The sequence below is a fragment of the Bombina bombina genome, chromosome 9 (assembly GCF_027579735.1).
Source record: "Bombina bombina isolate aBomBom1 chromosome 9, aBomBom1.pri, whole genome shotgun sequence".
NCBI lineage: Eukaryota > Metazoa > Chordata > Amphibia > Anura > Bombinatoridae > Bombina > Bombina bombina.
The window spans coordinates 264,986,798-265,005,673 of record NC_069507.1 but is presented as its reverse complement, the minus strand read 5'-3'; the positions used below and the strand labels follow the sequence as shown (position 1 = coordinate 265,005,673).

The window sequence follows — 18,876 nt, the reverse complement described above, 5'->3', positions numbered from 1 at the left end:
TATTGCAAAACAGTACACTATATGCAAATAAGGTATATATGCAAATACCAGTGAAATGGTAAAAATCGTAATTTTAAATGGAAATCATCCAAAATTGATCATTGCTGATAAACCTCACAATGAATGTCAGTGAGTGGGGAGAAACAATTATATGTAACATGTGAGATATTATACAAAAGTACAGTCAAGTCATCTTGGTGTTTAATCACAATGCATCTAGGGCAGATCTGTTAAAATCATACCACCCATTATCCATTAATAAAATAGCCAGGGAGAGTGTTAGATTAGTAATTTATACTTATGCACCCAGGTGGATCAACAGTAACCAAATTTGCAATTTATGATTTGATATGTAAATCACAGATATTAACCTGAAAATAATAGTGTAGACTGAATGTTTTATGCAAATGGAGTAATATACAGTATGTAATAACATATATGAACTTATAAAGATATATGTCAATATTGCCAACTTAGTGAAAATACCAGAAGCAAATATAAGACTCCTAAATACGTCATCAGTTATGGAAATTATTAGAAAAAGTAGCAATATGGTTAATGGTATTAATCCACCATGTAAGTCAGTATTAGTCCGTAAACTTTATATATGATGTGATAGCGTGTTATCTATCTAATCATAGATATCATTGTATTCTAACTTTACAATATGTTAGAGGGCGATTGAGGAGCACATATCATTAGAAAAATAGTAGTATAGATCAATACAGATGGAATAACATCCAGCATGTGAATGGTAATAAAAAACAGGTATGCCGGGCAAAATATCACTCGAGTATTTACAGAGTGGGGAAATGACCATTGTGCAGTGTTTCAATGATGGTAATAGGTAGAAGAGTGATTCTAAGGACACTTTGATACATATCTTCAGACATGATCACAGGAATGTGCTAAAACCATTATTCTCATTCATCCCATTAGGAGTCATTGAGTTCAGTAAAAATATCCATTTACTTTCATGTTGTAATAGGGTGCATTCAATGTTACCCCCTCGTATGCCTGTTTATATTACTTGCAGAACTGACATTTTTATATCTGGATTTGCTTTGTGGTATTTGAGAAAATATCTCACTACTGGTATGAGGGTTTTACCCTTTTTAATATCTTCCACACTGTTTTTGATGTTATTCAGACGGATACATAGTTCCCTTGTTGTTATACCAACATAAATCTTGGGACAGTCACATTGCAAACATAAATAACATTCTTTGTTCTGCAATTGGCATAATCCATAAGTGTTTTGTTTACTCCTTCTGGGAATGTTCTAATTTCTCTCATGTTAAACATGTATTTACAAAAGGAGCATGAGCCGCAGCGGTAGGTGTCAGTAATAGACTGCTGTCTTTTTTTCCTTATGAAATGGCTTCTGACTAATTTGTTACTCAAAGTCGGTGCCCTTTTCCAACTCACAGACACACGTTCACCCACAGTTTCTTTTAGGTCATCATCCGCTCTCAAAATGTCAGAGTGTTTATTTCAAATATTTATGATTTCACTGTGTTTCCCATTATAGGTGGTCACAAATCTCACCCTCTTATCAGTGATGTTAGTTTTAATTTTAGGTGTCAGAAGGCTAGCTCTATCCATGTTTAGTGCTCAATGATATGCCTTCTTGATAAATCAACAAGTATACCCTCTTGACTTCAACCTCTGCTTAAGTTCTTTTGATCTTTTAAAGAAAGTTTGTGAGTCTGAGCAGTTCCTTCTTAATTGAAGGAATTCGTCAACTGGGATTACTTTTTTGTAGGCCTTGAGTGACAACTGTTAAATTCAAGAATGGAGTTTGTAGCCGTTGGTTTTCTGAATAGGTCTGTGTTTAGATGACCATTCTCATCCTTATAGATCTTAACATCAAGAAATTCAACTGCTTCAGTACTCACACAGTAAGTTAACCTTAAGTTCAGATCATTATTATTACGTTTTTCAATAAAATCTTTAAGCCTATTTGCTTCTCCTTTCCACAGAATCAGTAGGTCATCAATATATCATACCCATAGTAAGATGTTATCAGTATATTCTGCATAAGTATCCCCAAAGACAGTCTCCCTCTACCACCAGCCAGATAGATATTGGCATAGGTGGGAGCACATGGGGAGCCCATGGCAGTACCTTGGGTTTGTAGGTAAAAATGGTCATTAAATATGAAGAAGTTATGTTCAGGGACAAATTTTAATAGCTTTAGAATAAACCTGTTTCTGTCCTGTTTATCATTAGCTTCCATATTTAGAAAGTATTGTACCACTAAGCATCCTTTTTCGTGTTTAATGAATGTGTAGAGTGATTCTACATCACATGTGATCAGAAGTGTGTCATTTTCCACCACTATACCTTCTATTTTTGATAGAACATCCATGGTATCCCTCACATAAGAGGATAAGGTGATTATAATGTCTCTAAGACACATATGCAAAAACTGACTTGCAGGTTCACAGAGGCTATCTATGCTGGAAACTATTGGCCTGCCCAGTGGCTTGTCTTTGTTTTTGTGTATTTTGGGGAGCAAATAAAAAGTAGATATCTTAGGTGATGTAGTATTTAAGAAGTCCCACTCTTTACTGGTAATGATATCATGTAATTTTGCATTTCCTATCAAATTTTGATATTTAGAGAGGAAACCCTCAATTGGATTATAGAAAAGAAGTTTATAGCAGTGTTTATCCATGTGTTGTTTCATTGCTTCCTTAACATATAGTTCCTTGTCCCAGATTATGACGTTACAACCCTTATCTGAAGGCTTTATGATGACATCACCCCACTCTTGTATTTCCTGTAGTGCTGTGTTTTCTCTTCTCGTGAGGTTTTTGGCATAAATGTCATCAATACTTAATAATTCTTTGGTAACCACTTTCAGAAAGGCCTCTATCATGGGGTATTTATTTAATAGTGGCATAAATTTTGATTTTTTTCTTAACTTATCATCAAGATTACCAGGATTGTCGGGTATTGTGTCTATTTAATTTTCCTTCAACAGGTCAACAAGAGTCACCATTGTCTGTGAGTCCATATAGTCAGTGTCTTCATGTTTAGTATACAACTTTTTAGTGTTAATTTACGACAAAATAAGTTAAGTTCTTTAATCAATGTAAATTTGTCGATGGAGGGTGTGGGTGAAAAGGAGAGACCCCTAGATAGGACTTGGATATGAATATTGGTCAAAACCTTATTAGATAAGTTAATTATCTGAACATCCTTTATTTCCTGTGTTACCATAGCGGTCTCCTTGACCAATTCTCCCACCTCCGATGCTGGTTGTCTGATCTGTAACCCCAACATGTTCTATCTCGAAGCTTTATGCTATTTTGGGGACTGGTATATAGGATATTGGTTCCGGATTGGGAAACATATCCATTAGATCTAGCCACATACTAGTACTTTAACCTGGTCACTTATTATAGTCTAACTGCCACTTGCTTTATATTATTTGTCTTAGCCAGCTGTGTGAAATATGGTCCACAGTGACTGAGTATTTACATTAAGCTATAGTACCGTTATATTAGCTTGGTGGTACGTTATCACCGGACCTTGTGGGACTATGTTCCTATTTTGTTATTTACTTTATACATAGTTATTATTTTGATCCTGTCTCCTTTTATATACATATATAGTTGGGGTGCTCCTCACCTCTTATACTAGTTATTTAATTGGACTTAACATTATACACTGTACATATTATTTTTTATTTTTCATTTTTATTCTAATATTGAGGGGATTTCCCCCGCCCCCTCTTTTATCTATTTATCCAATAAAGGTTATATTTTATTCTATCCTACTGTATGTCATTGTTTCTTTCACTCTAAATAGTACCTAAGTGAGTGCTCTTTATGGTGTATATTTTCTTCACATTAGTCAATTATCTATATTACAATTAGCATGCTAACTGCGCTAACTTGTGCATGTATTACGAAAGTAATACATGCACAATGTATTAAAAAACGCATACCGCCAAGCACAATCTAAATTTGCACTAGTGGATAGCACGACTGAAGACTTTGTGTAAAGGGTTAGGGCTAAAAATAAATGTGCATCAAACATAACATAAATAAATTAAATTAAAGTTTAATACTTATACACTTTCTAAAAATATATATTCCTATAAATATTAATAGCATTTTTTATAAGGGTTAAAAGGTACATGGTATATGACAAGGTATTTGAATGGCAAGGGCTATATTGTAAATCTATGTGTCTAAATATGTTTTGTATGTATGTATGTATATATATATATATATATACAGGGAGTGCAGAATTATTAGGCAAGTTGTATTTTTGAGGATTAATTTTATTATTGAACAACAACCATGTTCTCAATGAACCCAAAAAACTAATTAATATCAAAGCTGAATATTTTTGGAAGTAGTTTTTAGTTTGTTTTTAGTTTTAGCTATTTTAGGGGGATATCTGTGTGTGCAGGTGACTATTACTGTGCATAATTATTAGGCAACTTAACAAAAAACAAATATATACCCATTTCAATTATTTATTTTTACCAGTGAAACCAATATAACATCTCAACATTCACAAATATACATTTCTGACATTCAAAAACAAAACAAAAACAAATCAGTGACCAATATAGCCACCTTTCTTTGCAAGGACACTCAAAAGCCTGCCATCCATGGATTCTGTCAGTGTTTTGATCTGTTCACCATCAACATTGCGTGCAGCAGCAACCACAGCCTCCCAGACACTGTTCAGAGAGGTGTACTGTTTTCCCTCCTTGTAAATCTCACATTTGATGATGGACCACAGGTTCTCAATGGGGTTCAGATCAGGTGAACAAGGAGGCCATGTCATTAGATTTTCTTCTTTTATACCCTTTCTTGCCAGCCACGCTGTGGAGTACTTGGACGCGTGTGATGGAGCATTGTCCTGCATGAAAATCATGTTTTTCTTGAAGGATGCAGACTTCTTCCTGTACCACTGCTTGAAGAAGGTGTCTTCCAGAAACTGGCAGTAGGACTGGGAGTTGAGCTTGACTCCATCCTCAACCCGAAAAAGCCCCACAAGCTCATCTTTGATGATACCAGGCCAAACCAGTACTCCACCTCCAACTTGCTGGCGTCTGAGTCGGACTGGAGCTCTCTGCCCTTGAGATATTTCTTGGCCCAGTCTTGACGTTTCAGCTTGTGTGTCTTGTTCAGTGGTGGTCGTCTTTCAGCCTTTCTTACCTTGGCCATGTTTCTGAGTATTGCACACCTTGTGCTTTTGGGCACTCCAGTGATGTTGCAGCTCTGAAATATGGCCAAACTGGTGGCAAGTGGCATCTTGGCAGCTGCACGCTTGACTTTTCTCAGTTCATGGGCAGTTATTTTGCGCCTTGGTTTTTCCACATGCTTCTTGCGACCCTGTTGACTATTTTGAATGAAACGCTTGATTGTTCGATGATCACGCTTCAGAAGCTTTGCAATTTTAAGAGTGCTGCATCCCTCTGCAAGATGTCTCACTATTTTTGACTTTTCTGAGCCTGTCAAGTCCTTCTTTTGACCCATTTTGCCAAAGGAAAGGAAGTTGCCTAATAATTATGCACACCTGATATAGGGTGTTGATGTCATTAGACCACACCCCTTCTCATTACAGAGATGCACATCACCTAATATGCTTAATTGGTAGTAGGCTTTCGAGCCTATACAGCTTGGAGTAAGACAACATGCATAAAGAGGATGATGTGGTCAAAATACTCATTTGCCTAATAATTCTGCACTCCCTGTATATTTACGTATACATGTGTATTTATGTATTTATATATGTATATACATACATATATACGCATACAAACACGTTTTCATCTATGTGAATGATATTGGAATGTAAAATATGCATAACTACCTTCAGGTTGAGTGCACTTGGTCTAATGAGCGATAATAGTTTTTTTAATAACGCACTCTATTGAAGTCTATGAAGAGAAGAAGTTAGATTGGTTGTGTTATCCGATGTCCTGAAGTTAGTGTGCGGCGGGTTTCATTTACACACAAACCTTTTACTTTCAACTTGTAATACTTAAAGGGATATGAGACCCACATTTTTTTTTCATGATTCAGATGGATCATGCAATTTAAGCAAATTTTTAATTTACTCCTATTTTCAATTTTTCTTCGTTATCTTGGTATCTTTATTTTAAAAGCAGGAATGTAAGCTTTGGAGCTGGCCCATTTTTGGTTCAGCATCTGGGTAGAGCTTGATGATTGGTGGCTAAATGTAGCCACCAATCAGCAAGCACTACCCAGGGTTTTCATTTTTGCTATTGGCTTTTTATATAAACCCAGAAGAAAAATAAAATAAATATTGTGATTGATAAAATATACCTATGTGAGACATAAATGATTAGTTAATATTTCATTTAAAGGTGTCTTGAGCTTTTGGTCACCCATTATTAATGTTAGAGCGTTGAGTCCTGGAAAAATTGAGACTACGGACATCATTATGTAGAAGGAGGGAGCCCCAAATGGAAATAGTCCAGTAAATAAGAATAATTGAGCTGTATAAAATGAAATGCAAAGGACCAGGAGAGATGTCACTGTTTTTGCAGCCTTCAGTAATTTAGCATATTGTTTATTCCCAGAGGAAGATTTTGCATTCTTCATTTTTCTTACGTGTCTGCAAAGTGATTTGAGGATTGTTAAATCTGAAGAAAGAAAAATTCCAAATGCTAAAGAAGAAACTGATAAATAAATCCACAAGCCACAGGCACAGCGGCTGTAGACACTGTAAGTGGCAGCTGTCAGATTAATGTCATGTTCGAGAATGACAATATTTCTTTTAATATAGATATCACTGATTCCATGGAGTATTGGTACCACTGACTGAAGAATAGATCCAAGGATTAGCCAAGGAACAGCAATAGGCATCTTTAGCTGAAGCCACCTGAGAAACACATGTTGGCTGCTTGAGATCTTAATGCTGCAATAGACACTTAACCAAGTAGACAACCACAAAACTGATGAGACTAGGCTCATGGCAGTCAGTATAAATGACTTCATGACATTCTCCTGCACATAGAATTGTGTCCAAATATAAGAACAAAAATCATTTACTGCCATAAGTATCTGTAGACACAGACTAAGGCAACCAACACTTGTGACAAGCTGATGTCTCGGAGAGAAATGTCCAAACTTGCTAGAATATTTTACATTCATGGCTACTATGTAAGTATTCCCAGCTGATCCAGCAACAAAGCAGATAGTCTGAAGTACCAGACGTATAGCTTCTATACTTAGCATTGTTTTTTGTGATATTCTCCTGGAATAAAGAGTCAGAGTGTTTCTCTGACTGCAGTTTGGATACCTTTATTCCTCTATGCTCTCCCAAGCTCATTTCTGAGATATCTATGCATATATTATACCTCCCTCTAAATTTTCACCTGAGATTCATGACCATATTTGTATAAGCACAGCGTATGTTATGCAAATGGAACACAAGTATCACATTCATGATCTCAGAGAGCATAACTATATACAATTATAGCTTACATGTGGATAAGTATAACATATTGATCATTTTTCCCAGATAGAGTCTCTTCAATATTTATATATCAAGGTCAATTGGTCAAAAGCATGAAGATAAAATTGGTGCTTGGAGGATAACTCTCCCTTCATATATTTAACAATTAAATCCTTATCTGGAGTAGCCCATGAATATCTGATGTGGCATTTTGGCTTTGCTTTTAAACTCATAGAAGGTTTTACAGACAATAAAATAAAAAAAGACCATTTGTTTGTCTTACTTAAATGCTACTTTAAAAAAGTACAGTGCGAATCTTTATGTCAGTAGCTTTTTTAAGCAAATTTAAACTATACCATTATTTTATGTATATATCAGGATCTATGAAAAACATAGAACAAAAAAGTGTGAAAAAACGCATATTTGTGTTAAAATTTTAATATACAAGGTTGTAAACATTAGTGTGTGTTTTAAATGTTTAAACTCTATTAAAAAAATAACCTGTGACAACAGAAAAAAAAGAGGCGCCTCATAGAACAGTAACGTCTGCACAAGGAGATGAACAAAAGCAGTCACAAACTCCAACCGGGAGGGTACTCACATAGAGAGCGGCACAACAGTGTGCCTCACAACGCAAGACGGGACCTCTTTGATCCCGGGGCGTGCTATTCGGTTCCAGACTCGGGTTATCTGCAGTGCAGAAACCTTTGTGGCAAAAGTCAAGTTGTGCAGAACCCGGGCCTGCTCGCTGCTACAAAGTCACAGTGAATTTCATCAATCGTGATGGAGAAACACTTGTAGCAGAAGGAAAAGTTGGAGAATCTCTTCTAGATGTTGTTATAGAAAAAATTTTTTGACATTGATGGTTTTGTAGCTGCTCTACGTTCTTTGCACTATTTTCCTGCTCGCATTGAACCGTCATTTAGCTTGCCATGTCTGCAGCACTGAGATTAGCTACCACTTGGACGGCTCCCATTGTGACGTCGGCTCCTGTGTTACTGCCGATTGGCTACTGGAACCCACATGGAGTATCCCATACACTCATCTGTCGGGCGACTTGAGGTCCCGTCTTGCGTTGTGAGGCACACTGTTGTGCCGCTCTCTATGTGAGTACCCTCCCGGTTGGAGTTTGTGACTGCTTTTGTTCATCTCCTTTAGAGACTCTTTGCTCTAATCCACTTGATTATAAAAATAAGAATGGTTTATTCTCATATAAAAGGTGTCCTTTGGGTATATGTATATAACTTTGCTCTGCACATAAGTGCTCCCATTATGTTACAGGCCCTAGAGACCCCCTACCTACAAAGTGTCAGATTACAAGTGGCGCACTTACTATATATTTCACTCTCGCGCTAACTCACTACTCAAAGTAAATATATATCCCTATTAACTGTATATATATATATAGAGAGAGAGACTAATATTTAGACACATCTATATGCATTAGAACCCTTCCTAGTCAAACACTTTGCAATATACCATATCCCTTTAAACCCTTTAAAAACCTTTTTATTAATAGTAAAATGATATATTTTTGTATGAAAAAGTGTAAATATGTGTATAATAGTTTATTTTAATGTGTTTGTGATGTGTTTTGTGCAACTTTTTTTTTTTTTTAACCTTTACAGTTTACTTCAGGTCTGAAGTTGCGCTAAATATTCTAGAGCAGTGTTGACTTTCGCTCGAGCACAACCTATAACTTTCGACTCGCTAACCCTTCTCTGGTTAGCGTGCTTTACAGTGGACTTGTAATATCAAAGTGGTGTGCTAATGGTAGTGCGGTCCAGTGACACTGGTTATCTCATTCATTATCATTAGCGTGCCACTAATGTGAAATGTGAAATTATTGGTTTAATATCTTGCTGAGGAGATTTTATAGGTAACTTTTTCTGTATCCAAATACTTTCTTTCTAACTTGTTTTAACTATTATCTGCTTTCCATATTCAATTTGCATATTAGGTTCATATTGTAAAAATGTGATTTCAGCAACATTTTATATGTTTAATTAAACAAAACACAATTATGTTTATTAACATACAGTGAGCATATGGAAAAAAAAACAAATAAACAAAAACAAAAAAACAGGCAACTGCCAAGAAGCATCAACAGGTCTTAACAAGAATTCAGGGCTGAATCTGTAAAATAAATCTCCCCTGCATTAGGTTTGTACACATTGTGCACATGTCTATGTATGAAATTAGTGCTAGGCCCACCCAGCACTTGGACCCCAGTGCTACTTCATCTGATGCACCAATAGTAGTTCTGCCTCCCTGAATGCGTTTATAAAGCTTTCAAGTGGGTTATCACTGTCTGGTTTTACCTAATAGCAAAGAGAGCATTAGCATTTGTGAGTGCAGTGAGTGATGTTTCAGGCTGTGATAAGGGAGACGTTTCACACAACGGTTAAGTGTATATAACAGAGAATCGTTAGCAAGAGGGAAATATACTGATTTTCTAGTCAAATCCTTGTGCTGACCAAACATTATGTAGGGGATGGAAAACACAAACTAGAAACCAATGCAGAAGCCTTGTGTTCAATGACCTGGCAAATATCCTGTGAGGTTAAAGGACACCAATTACATTAATCGTCCATCATTGGGCATTACAGCATTGTCTATAAAAGGCTTTGTAGAGTTTAAAGTGCTTTTACTACGATTATTTTGTTTACAAATAAATCAGTTTCTTCTCATTAAAACATCTGAAATAATGTGATATTTATTTTATTATCAGAAACCTGTTACTGGTTTTCAAAGTTTTAGGTCCTCGCTAAATTTTGTAAACAATCAGTAGCCAACACAATATATTTGCACATAGGATTCACACAGTGCAGCTTTATTCAGTATGGTTCACTGCAGAATACACAGAGCAACTGAAACTAAATGCATTTAGACAAAACTATAACTGCTTGAAGCATTCTGCAAATCAAGTACTTTCTTCCATATAAAAGGTGCAAAGCAATGTTAGAACAAATCCCTATACGTATATATGAAATAAAAGGAGACCCACAAATAATCTGGAGCTATTTTAATTTTGCAGGGTCAGTTCATGACAGGCTATGAAAGTATTGCACAATGTTTAATTTAAATTGAATTTAACGTCATTGTGTATGAGGGTGCCAAATGGTAAAAGCAATTTAAGAGAATATGTAATCAGAGGCCTTAGGCAAAATTCAAATATGAGAGTTCTCTTATGTTTAGTATTTACTGTACTGTATGTTTTGCTCTTCCATTGCACCAAATCTCTCAATAGTAATGCAAGGAAAGAGAAAGAAAAAGAGAGCATGTTGAGAGAAAAGTGAGAGAGGATAACAAGAGATTATAGACAAGAGTCTAGAGGAGAAAGTGCAGAGAAAGAAAGAACATATATAGAAAATTAGCACTATGGGGTAGATTTAACAAGGGATGAATGGCCATTGTTCCCCTTGTTTCCGAGCGAGCCTTCAGCAATTATCAAGCAGCGGTCTAAAGACCGCTGCTACATAACTTGTCCGCTGCCTCTGAGGCTGTGGTCTTCAATCCGCTGATTGACATCCCCTGCTAGTGGCCGATTGGCAGCGAATCTGCAGGGGGCGGCATTACACAAGCAGTTCTGGTGAACTGCTTGTGTAATTATAAATGCCGACAGTGTATGCTGTCGGCATTCAGTGATGTTTGTCGGACATAATACGCTACAGCTTATCATGTCGGACAGACATTGGTAGATCTACCACTATGTATGCAATTTAAAAGTTATCTTTTTAAATTAGTACATGTGTACAGAACATCATTACATTTCAGATTTGAAACTAAAATGTATATAATTTTTAAACATACTTACATTTTTTTGGTATTATGCATGCATTTATTTATTTACTTATTTGTAATTTTGCAAAAGACACCAGCAGCATTCTTGCTGTATGTATCTTACCGGAACTTTATGAAAATGGATGAGAGACAATTTTGATGTAACAGGTGGGGGGCTATAGCCCTAAATATACGCTTTTAGATTTTGTACTGTATTATTAAGTGCCCCTAAAAGCAATGGGCAGTTTCTTCACATATAAAACAACACCCTTTTTAAAGGTATTTGCTGTCATACTAAATTAACAGCTGGCCATGTGCCTCTGTGGCTGTTTTATGTCACAATGTCACAGCACACCTCCCAGATAAATAAGTGACATTACATGGTACAGATACTGAGGAAACGCAGGGAAATGAACAGCGTGGCAGCCCAGTTAACTACTGCTTCCTCCATAAATGTTAGTCTGTTAGGTTGCAGGAAGAAAGGGTTAAATCACTACTTAGGTTTATCTGTGCTAAATTAGTGTCCCTGGCCATCATACATATTGAATTATTGCTCTATTGATAACTCAGTAAGAGGGATTAAATCAGTTCTCCATGTATTACTGTTGGCTGTGAGATTAAATAGAAATATTGATTCATAGGGGCCTATCTATCAAGCTGACCGCTGCTCCATAACCCTCTTCGCCTGCTCTGAGCAGACGGACAGGAATCGCCACAATTCAACCCGATCGAGTACGATCGGGTTGATTGACACCCCCCTGCTGGCGGCCGATTGTCCGCGAGTCTGCAGGGGGCGGCGTTGCACCAGCAGCTCTTGTGAGCTGCTGGTGCAATGCTGAATACGGAGAGCGTATTGCTCTCCGCATTCAGCGAGGTCTTGCGGACCTGATCCGCACTGTCGGATCAGGTCCGCAAGACCTTTGTTAAATAGGGGCCATAGATTTTACTGACAGTAAAGAACCAGAAGTTCCCTCAAGTCTGCCTATATTTCTTTCTGAATTCAAATGAATGTTTAATTCTTTCTAAGGATAGCCTTATGCATATCGCAGTGATTCTTTTAGTACCTTATTAAAATACATCTGTGTGTCACAACCATATGAAAGAAATACATTCATTCTTTGGAAACAATCAGACAATAGAACTTTTTGCGATCTCCCTAATTACATCAATCAATTCTGATAGAGCTTCATAATAACAGAAAATATAAAACCAAATAAAAGAATAAACATCTTTTAATTCTGTTACTTTTTATTAGAGTTAAATAGAATTCTCTGCTCTTTCCACGTGCAAAATCCATTTGCCGCTGTGTGTGCAGGTTCTTCAGCCGCAATCTCATTTCAACTTGGCTTTCTAAAAACAAGGAATTTTTTGGTAAGTTTGGATAATAAAAGAAGAATCCATGAAAAGAAAAGAAAGAAGGACAAGAGAGAGCGAGACAGGTGCATGCAGAATGTGATATGAAATGTAAAATTATATAAGGAAGTTCTACAGCCTTAATTACCAGTCCTTTCCCATTCTTCTTCAGGGCTAAGTAAGGTTTTGGGGTGACACACACACTAACACATCTCTTTCTGCAGCAGATTAAATTGTTTGAGCAGTCCTCATCCGTTCTGCAGATCTCTAAAAATATAAATTTAATTTTATTGACATTAAGTATGCACCAACCAATAATCATTAGTAGAAAGTAACTATTAGCCAATGAGTATTAGCAGGAAGTAATAGAGTGCGCACTCTTAAAAACATGTAAAACTTAAAAAGGCTCTTCCTTCTGTGTTAAGTGGGACTGTAGTCACAAATAAGTAATGCTATTATTGATCTTTATTTGGAGAATCACAAAAAAATATAGCTCGCACCTTCTGCTCTGAAGGCTCACTGAAATGCAGTTTAGTGGTCACATGACTATTTAAGCAAATCGTTAAAGAGATTGTTATGTAGCGATGTTCAAAAGTTAGTATTACAGTGTTTCAAATATTTTTTCAATCTTGAGACACACTACTCATGGATTGTTGGATCGGCTTGAAAAAATCCTGTGTTCTCAGATTTTTAGATATGGCAATTTGTATCAGCGTTGTTTCTGACATTATTGTGTGTTTGTACTTGCACTGTGTGTTAGCATCCAACACTTTAAACTCTCCTAAGGAAGTATCTATTAAACCAAAAGATAATAATACTGTGTATTGGGATGGACAGGGCTATGGGTGGACTGTGGTTGAGGCTGCTTTGGGAGGGGCAGGGCTATGGGTGGACTCTGGGCAGGGCTGATTTGGGAGGGGCAGGGCTATGGGTGGACTGTGGTTGAGGCTGCTTTGGGAGGGGCAGGGCTATGGGTGGACTGTGGTTGAGGCTGCTTTGGGAGGGGCAGGGCTATGGGTGGACTGTGGTTGAGGCTGCTTTGGGAGGGGCAGGGCTATGGGTGGACTGTGGGCAGGGCTGATTTGGAAGGGGAAGGGCTATGGGAGGGAAGCTGATCAGACCTCCCATTCCATGATGATCCCCCAGGATGCTGAGCAGTTGGGAGGTGAGAATAAGGCGACTAAATATTTTCCCAGAAATACATTTCAGAAGAGTCTATGGGGCCTATTTACTATGGTGCAAGTGGACATGATCCGATATAGCAGATCATGTCCGCTGCACATCGATAAATGCAGACAGCATAAACTGTCAGAATTTATCATTGCACCAGCAGTTCTTGTGAACTGCTGGTGCAATGCCGCAGATTCACGGCCAATTGGCTGCTAGCGGGTTGATTTCTGTCCGCCTCAGAGCAGGGGGACAGGTTATGGAGCAGCGGTCTTTAGGCCGCTGCTTCATAACTTCTGTTTCCGTTGAGCCTTCACGGGGCATCAAGCTCCATACAGAGCTTGATAAATATGCCCCTGTTTATGCCTCTGCCAGACTTCTGCACAGGTTCAAACTATTTGATCACAGTTATTAAGCTACGTGTTTGCTTTGCAGAAAGGATCTATTGTTTCTAAACATGGAAGTTATCACTAATATTGTAACTATATGATTCATGATGTAGTCTCACTGGTAATATAACTATTGTATAGCAGTCTCACTGGTAATATAACTATTGTATAGCAGTCTCACTGGTAATATAACTATTGTATAGCAGCTAAATGATCTCTAACCTAGCTGCTCTGGAACTGTACACAGGAACATATTTATATAATAATAACAGTGTCTGGCTTTTGTTTCTAGGGTGAATGTTCTGATTATTATTAACTCACTGTATGCTGGGTCCAAGCATTTCATCCCACAGCTGGTTGCACAACACTTTTGGATCCCTGTGCAGTTGGTGTGAGATGAGCAATCCAGGTCTGAGCAGTTGGTGCCATTAGAGCATGAGGAGGGGCAGGCAGCTAGGGAGGAGTTGCCAGAGATATCTATAGGACAGTGACCTTGCTTCAGTCCATCCTCCTCTTCCTCTGATGACGAAGTATCTGCCAGAGTGGGAACAGGAACAAATAAATACAGACAAGCTGAAAAATCTCTGTGAAGATGAATTCAGGTAGTGAAATGCGTAGGGGCCAGGTTACTTATAAACTCATATTTTATTCTAATATTATAAGGTCAATTTCTCTTTTGATGACTGAAACTTTGGAGTAAAATGGATACTGAAAGGTAGACTAAATATTTTAAAGATATATAAAGATTAGGTGTTAAGATAATTTTAAAAGGTATGTATGCTATTTTATATATAAAATAAATCTATTCACATGCAATATAATACTACAAGAAACAACATTATGTGTTCAACTTTATTCTCAAGAGTGACACTATTATATGAAGTCTTTTTTCTATCTCTAAAGTTTGTTAAAATATATTTAATTACAGTGCCTTCCCCTATACTTAAGGGTAGAGAATAATAGGTATAACTTAATTAGCACTTGACTGATCTATATCAAAAAGTCCAACTAAATATAAAAGTGCTTTAAGAGACTCATGTAAAAATAGTTGTTAAAAAATAAATTAGTAAATATATATATATACACACAGGGGTGGAAAAATATCACTATGCCTTACTATTCAGGGGTTAAAAGCTACTAGTCCAGAGGAAAAAGTTAGTACACTCAATGTTAAAGATAGGAAAAAGTCGTCCGTGCAATTTCTAAGTTGTCTGTGAAAATAATATAGTATTATTATTAAACTATGTTTATACAACTTAAATAACCACTGAACTTATTTACTAGCAGAAGTATGATAGGTTATTATTTAACATAAATAAATTGATGAATGTGAAATATGTTAGACGTAAAGATAAGTTTAAAAGAATTCCTGATATCTTTTTCACCTATAATCTACAAAAATAAATTCTGGTTTCCAATTGTGTCGGCATTTAAATCCAGTTTTAGCTGGTTCTTCAGCAGACAATGATTAAACATATAACAAATGTCACATTTTCCGCATTACAATGTACCCATATTAAACATAAGTAAAATAATTAACAACAGAGAAACCAATGAGAAGCAGCTGAAGAAATAGAATGGAAGAAATTAAGAACAAACAGACTGGTTTGGGGTATGGAAGGTTTAGGGATAAAACGTACAGAGTTAAAACTGATGGATAAAGCAAAAATGATGGAAATAAGGAAATCAGATAACCTGCTCATTAGCAGAACTGGATAAACGCTGTCTTACCAAATGCATTTTTTAAGTCCTTGTGAGCTAGGGACACAGCAAAGAAAGCCGAGACCAACACAACTCTGAGCATTATGGGGCTGTACAAGATGTAGTAGGTGTGAAGATATCAATATTTATACATTTGTATTCTGTTTCCTACATAACAAGTGAGAACCCTAAGGCAGTGAGAGGAAATCAGACACACAGGAGATACCCAGGAGGTCAAGCCCAGTACCTGTATAGCATTAGACAATGTCTGTCACCTGAGAAGTAAGAAACACATATGGTATTAATGAAAGAACAGGTGATATGTTTTTGGATAGAACCATTGCTTGTGCTACAGTACATCTATTGTAGATCATCTTTTCAATGCAGGTTAATCTTATCTCCAGCACAAAAGGCAACACACACAAAACTTTTCATAAACAAATGAACAAAAAAAAAACACACACTGGGAACAGACCCCACCCAAACATGAATATCTGGCTCCCTAGCGTGGAAAGAATCCTGCTCTTAGGTACTTTCTTTCATGGTACAGTTTACACCTTTACTTTGAGTTATATGATATAGCATATAATTACCATTATCTACAATATTTTAAAAGGAAAATTGATACATTTCAAGCAAGGTACTCAATTACATTAGAGTAGAAAATGCTACCATATTCATTTTGGTTCAAATGTTTTGCCTGAACGCTGTCTTGGACAATATAATTATCACTAATTATTAATAGAGATTTACATTCAAGCTTTGGACAAATGCAAATTCTTCTTAATTTTGCTGATTTATTTTTTGATACACGAACAGCCAAATACATAATTGAATAAAAAAACAAATAATTGTTTGACAAAATTGATTCGCTCATTTGTTCACCATTTGGCGCCAAAAAAAAAAAAAGGTTCAGGAATGGGGGGAAGGAATTATATTGTTTGGTTAATAAGCTCCTTTGTTTGTAATAATGTATACAGGGTCTGACTATTCATTTCTCCATTGTCCCCTGTCCAATTGTGCCATATTATTACTAATGACTGATATTATGCACAGCCGGTCAGGCACTAAATGCTGGATTTTAGTCATACAGGTATTATATGTTCTTTTAACATTAAAAGAGAGTTTTTGTAAATTGTTTGAATCCTATAATGTAAGATTTTTGTTAAAATGTATTGTCTATATTATCTGTTCCCATTGGAAATAAGGGTAACAAATCCGAATCCAATATTCATCCGTGCCGAATGCCTGTAAGGATGATATTCGGTTGTAAAGAACATTTGAAAAAATCCAAAACAAATCTTTTTGACGAAACACATTTTTTTTCCATGCACATTTCTAATAATTAATGTTGAGATCTTTCTTTGATTTCATGTAAATTCCTTTCAGGTAGATTACGAGTTGTGCGTTCATCTTTTAACGCTGAAAAAATGGCCATTTCAGCGTTAAAACAGCAACGCAGCCATTACAAGTCTTGTCGGTATAGCTGTACTGCAAGCCTTTTAGCCTGTAACGCAACGTCAGTCCCGCAGTCGTAAAAATTACGTTTTTTTCATGAGACTTCCATAGCGCTGCCATTACAAGTTTTGCTTTCAGGCTAAAAAGCTTGCGTTACACCCTATAACGACACAATCCGTACCGCCACCTGAGAGCAGTAGTTATGAGTTTTATGCAACAAAACTGTTACATAAAACTCATAACTAAACTGTTACAAAGTACACTAACACCCATAAACTACCTGTTAACCCCTAAACTGAGGCCCTCCCGCATCGCAAACACTATAGTAAACCTATTAACCCGTAATCTGCCGCTCCCCACATCGCCGCCACTAATAACATTTATTAACCCCTATTCCGCCGCTCCCCGACATCGTCAACACTATAATAAAGTTATTAACCCCTAAACCGCCGCCCTCCCGCATCGCAAACACTATTTAAATATTATTAACCCCTAGTCTGCCCATATCGCCCCACTATACTAAAATTATTAACCCCTACACCACCGCCACTATAATAAACCTATTAACCCCTAAACCGCAAACCCCCACAACAAAATATTATAAATTAAACTATTAACCCCTAAACTGAAAGCCCCCCACGTCACAATAAACTAATTTAAACTAGTAACCCCTAAACCCTAATGTCCTCCTAACTTTATATTAAAATTACAACTTCCCTATCTTAAATTAAATTAAAACTTACCTGTCAAATTAAAAAAGCTAAGTTTAAACTAACAATTAAACTAATATAACTATTAAACTAAAATTAAACTAACTACCAATTAAAGAAAACTAAAATACACATTAAAAAAATCCTAACACTACTATAAAAATTACAAAGTATCTAATTACAAAAAATAAAAAATACTAAATTACAAAAAAATAACAAACACTAAATTACAAAAAATAACAAACAAAATTATCAAAAATAAAAAAGAATTACACCTAATCTAATAGCCCTATAAAAATAAAAAAAGCCCACCCAAAATAAAAAAAACCTAGCCTACAATAAACTACCATTAGCCCTTAAAAGGACCTTTTGTAGGGCATAGTCCTAAATTAAACAGCTCTTTTACCTGTAAAAAAAATACAAAGTCCCCCCAACAGTAAAACCCACCACCCAACCAACCCCCCAAAATAAAAAACCTAACTCTAACAAAAACCTAAGCTACCCATTGCCCTGAAAATGTCATTTGTATGGGAATTGCCCTTAAAAGGGCATTTAGCTCTTTTGCATTGCCCTGAAAAGGACATTTAGCTATTTTAAGAAAAGCCCAAACCCTAAACTAAAAAAGAAAACCCACCCAAAAATGTTTAAAAAAACACTAACCCCTGAAGATCCACTTACAGTTGCTGAAGTCCTGCTTAAAGGATCTTAATCCCGGTGGCTCCATCTTAATCCAGGCAGCTCCATCTTCATCCAGGCGGCTCCATCTTCATCCAGGCGGCATCTTCTATGTTCATCCCGGCGGTTGGGTTCATCCTGAAGACATCTAGCGCAGAACATCCTCTTCATATGGTCACCGCCAT

The 18,876-nt window shown here is 36.6% G+C and overlaps 1 protein-coding gene across 1 annotated transcript; it reads right to left on the bottom strand.

The window, feature by feature from the left end:
* Window positions 1–12,468: 12,468 nt before the first annotated feature.
* LOC128639702 (whey acidic protein-like) lies at window positions 12,469–16,008 on the bottom strand. The gene is made up of 4 exons (XM_053691820.1): window positions 15,879–16,008; window positions 14,469–14,681; window positions 12,740–12,858; window positions 12,469–12,588 (listed from the first exon to the last, which is right to left on the bottom strand). Exons 1-4 carry the CDS (start codon window positions 15,949–15,951, stop codon window positions 12,571–12,573), a joined length of 423 nt encoding a protein of 140 aa, XP_053547795.1. The 5' UTR covers window positions 15,952–16,008; the 3' UTR covers window positions 12,469–12,570.
* Between the last annotated feature and the right edge of the window lie 2,868 nt (window positions 16,009–18,876).

Excerpts from the sequence above, each read along its gene's own strand:
- LOC128639702 (XM_053691820.1), bottom strand. The coding sequence starts at position 15,951 with ATGCTCAGAGTTGTGTTGGTCTCGGCTTTCTTTGCTGTGTCCCTAGCT. Across the intron at positions 14,682-15,878 it reads GGACTTAAAAAATGCATTTG|ATACTTCGTCATCAGAGGAA; the intron begins GTAAGACAGCGT and ends CCACTCTGGCAG. Across the intron at positions 12,859-14,468 it reads ATGCTTGGACCCAGCATACA|AGATCTGCAGAACGGATGAG; the intron begins GTGAGTTAATAA and ends TTATATTTTTAG.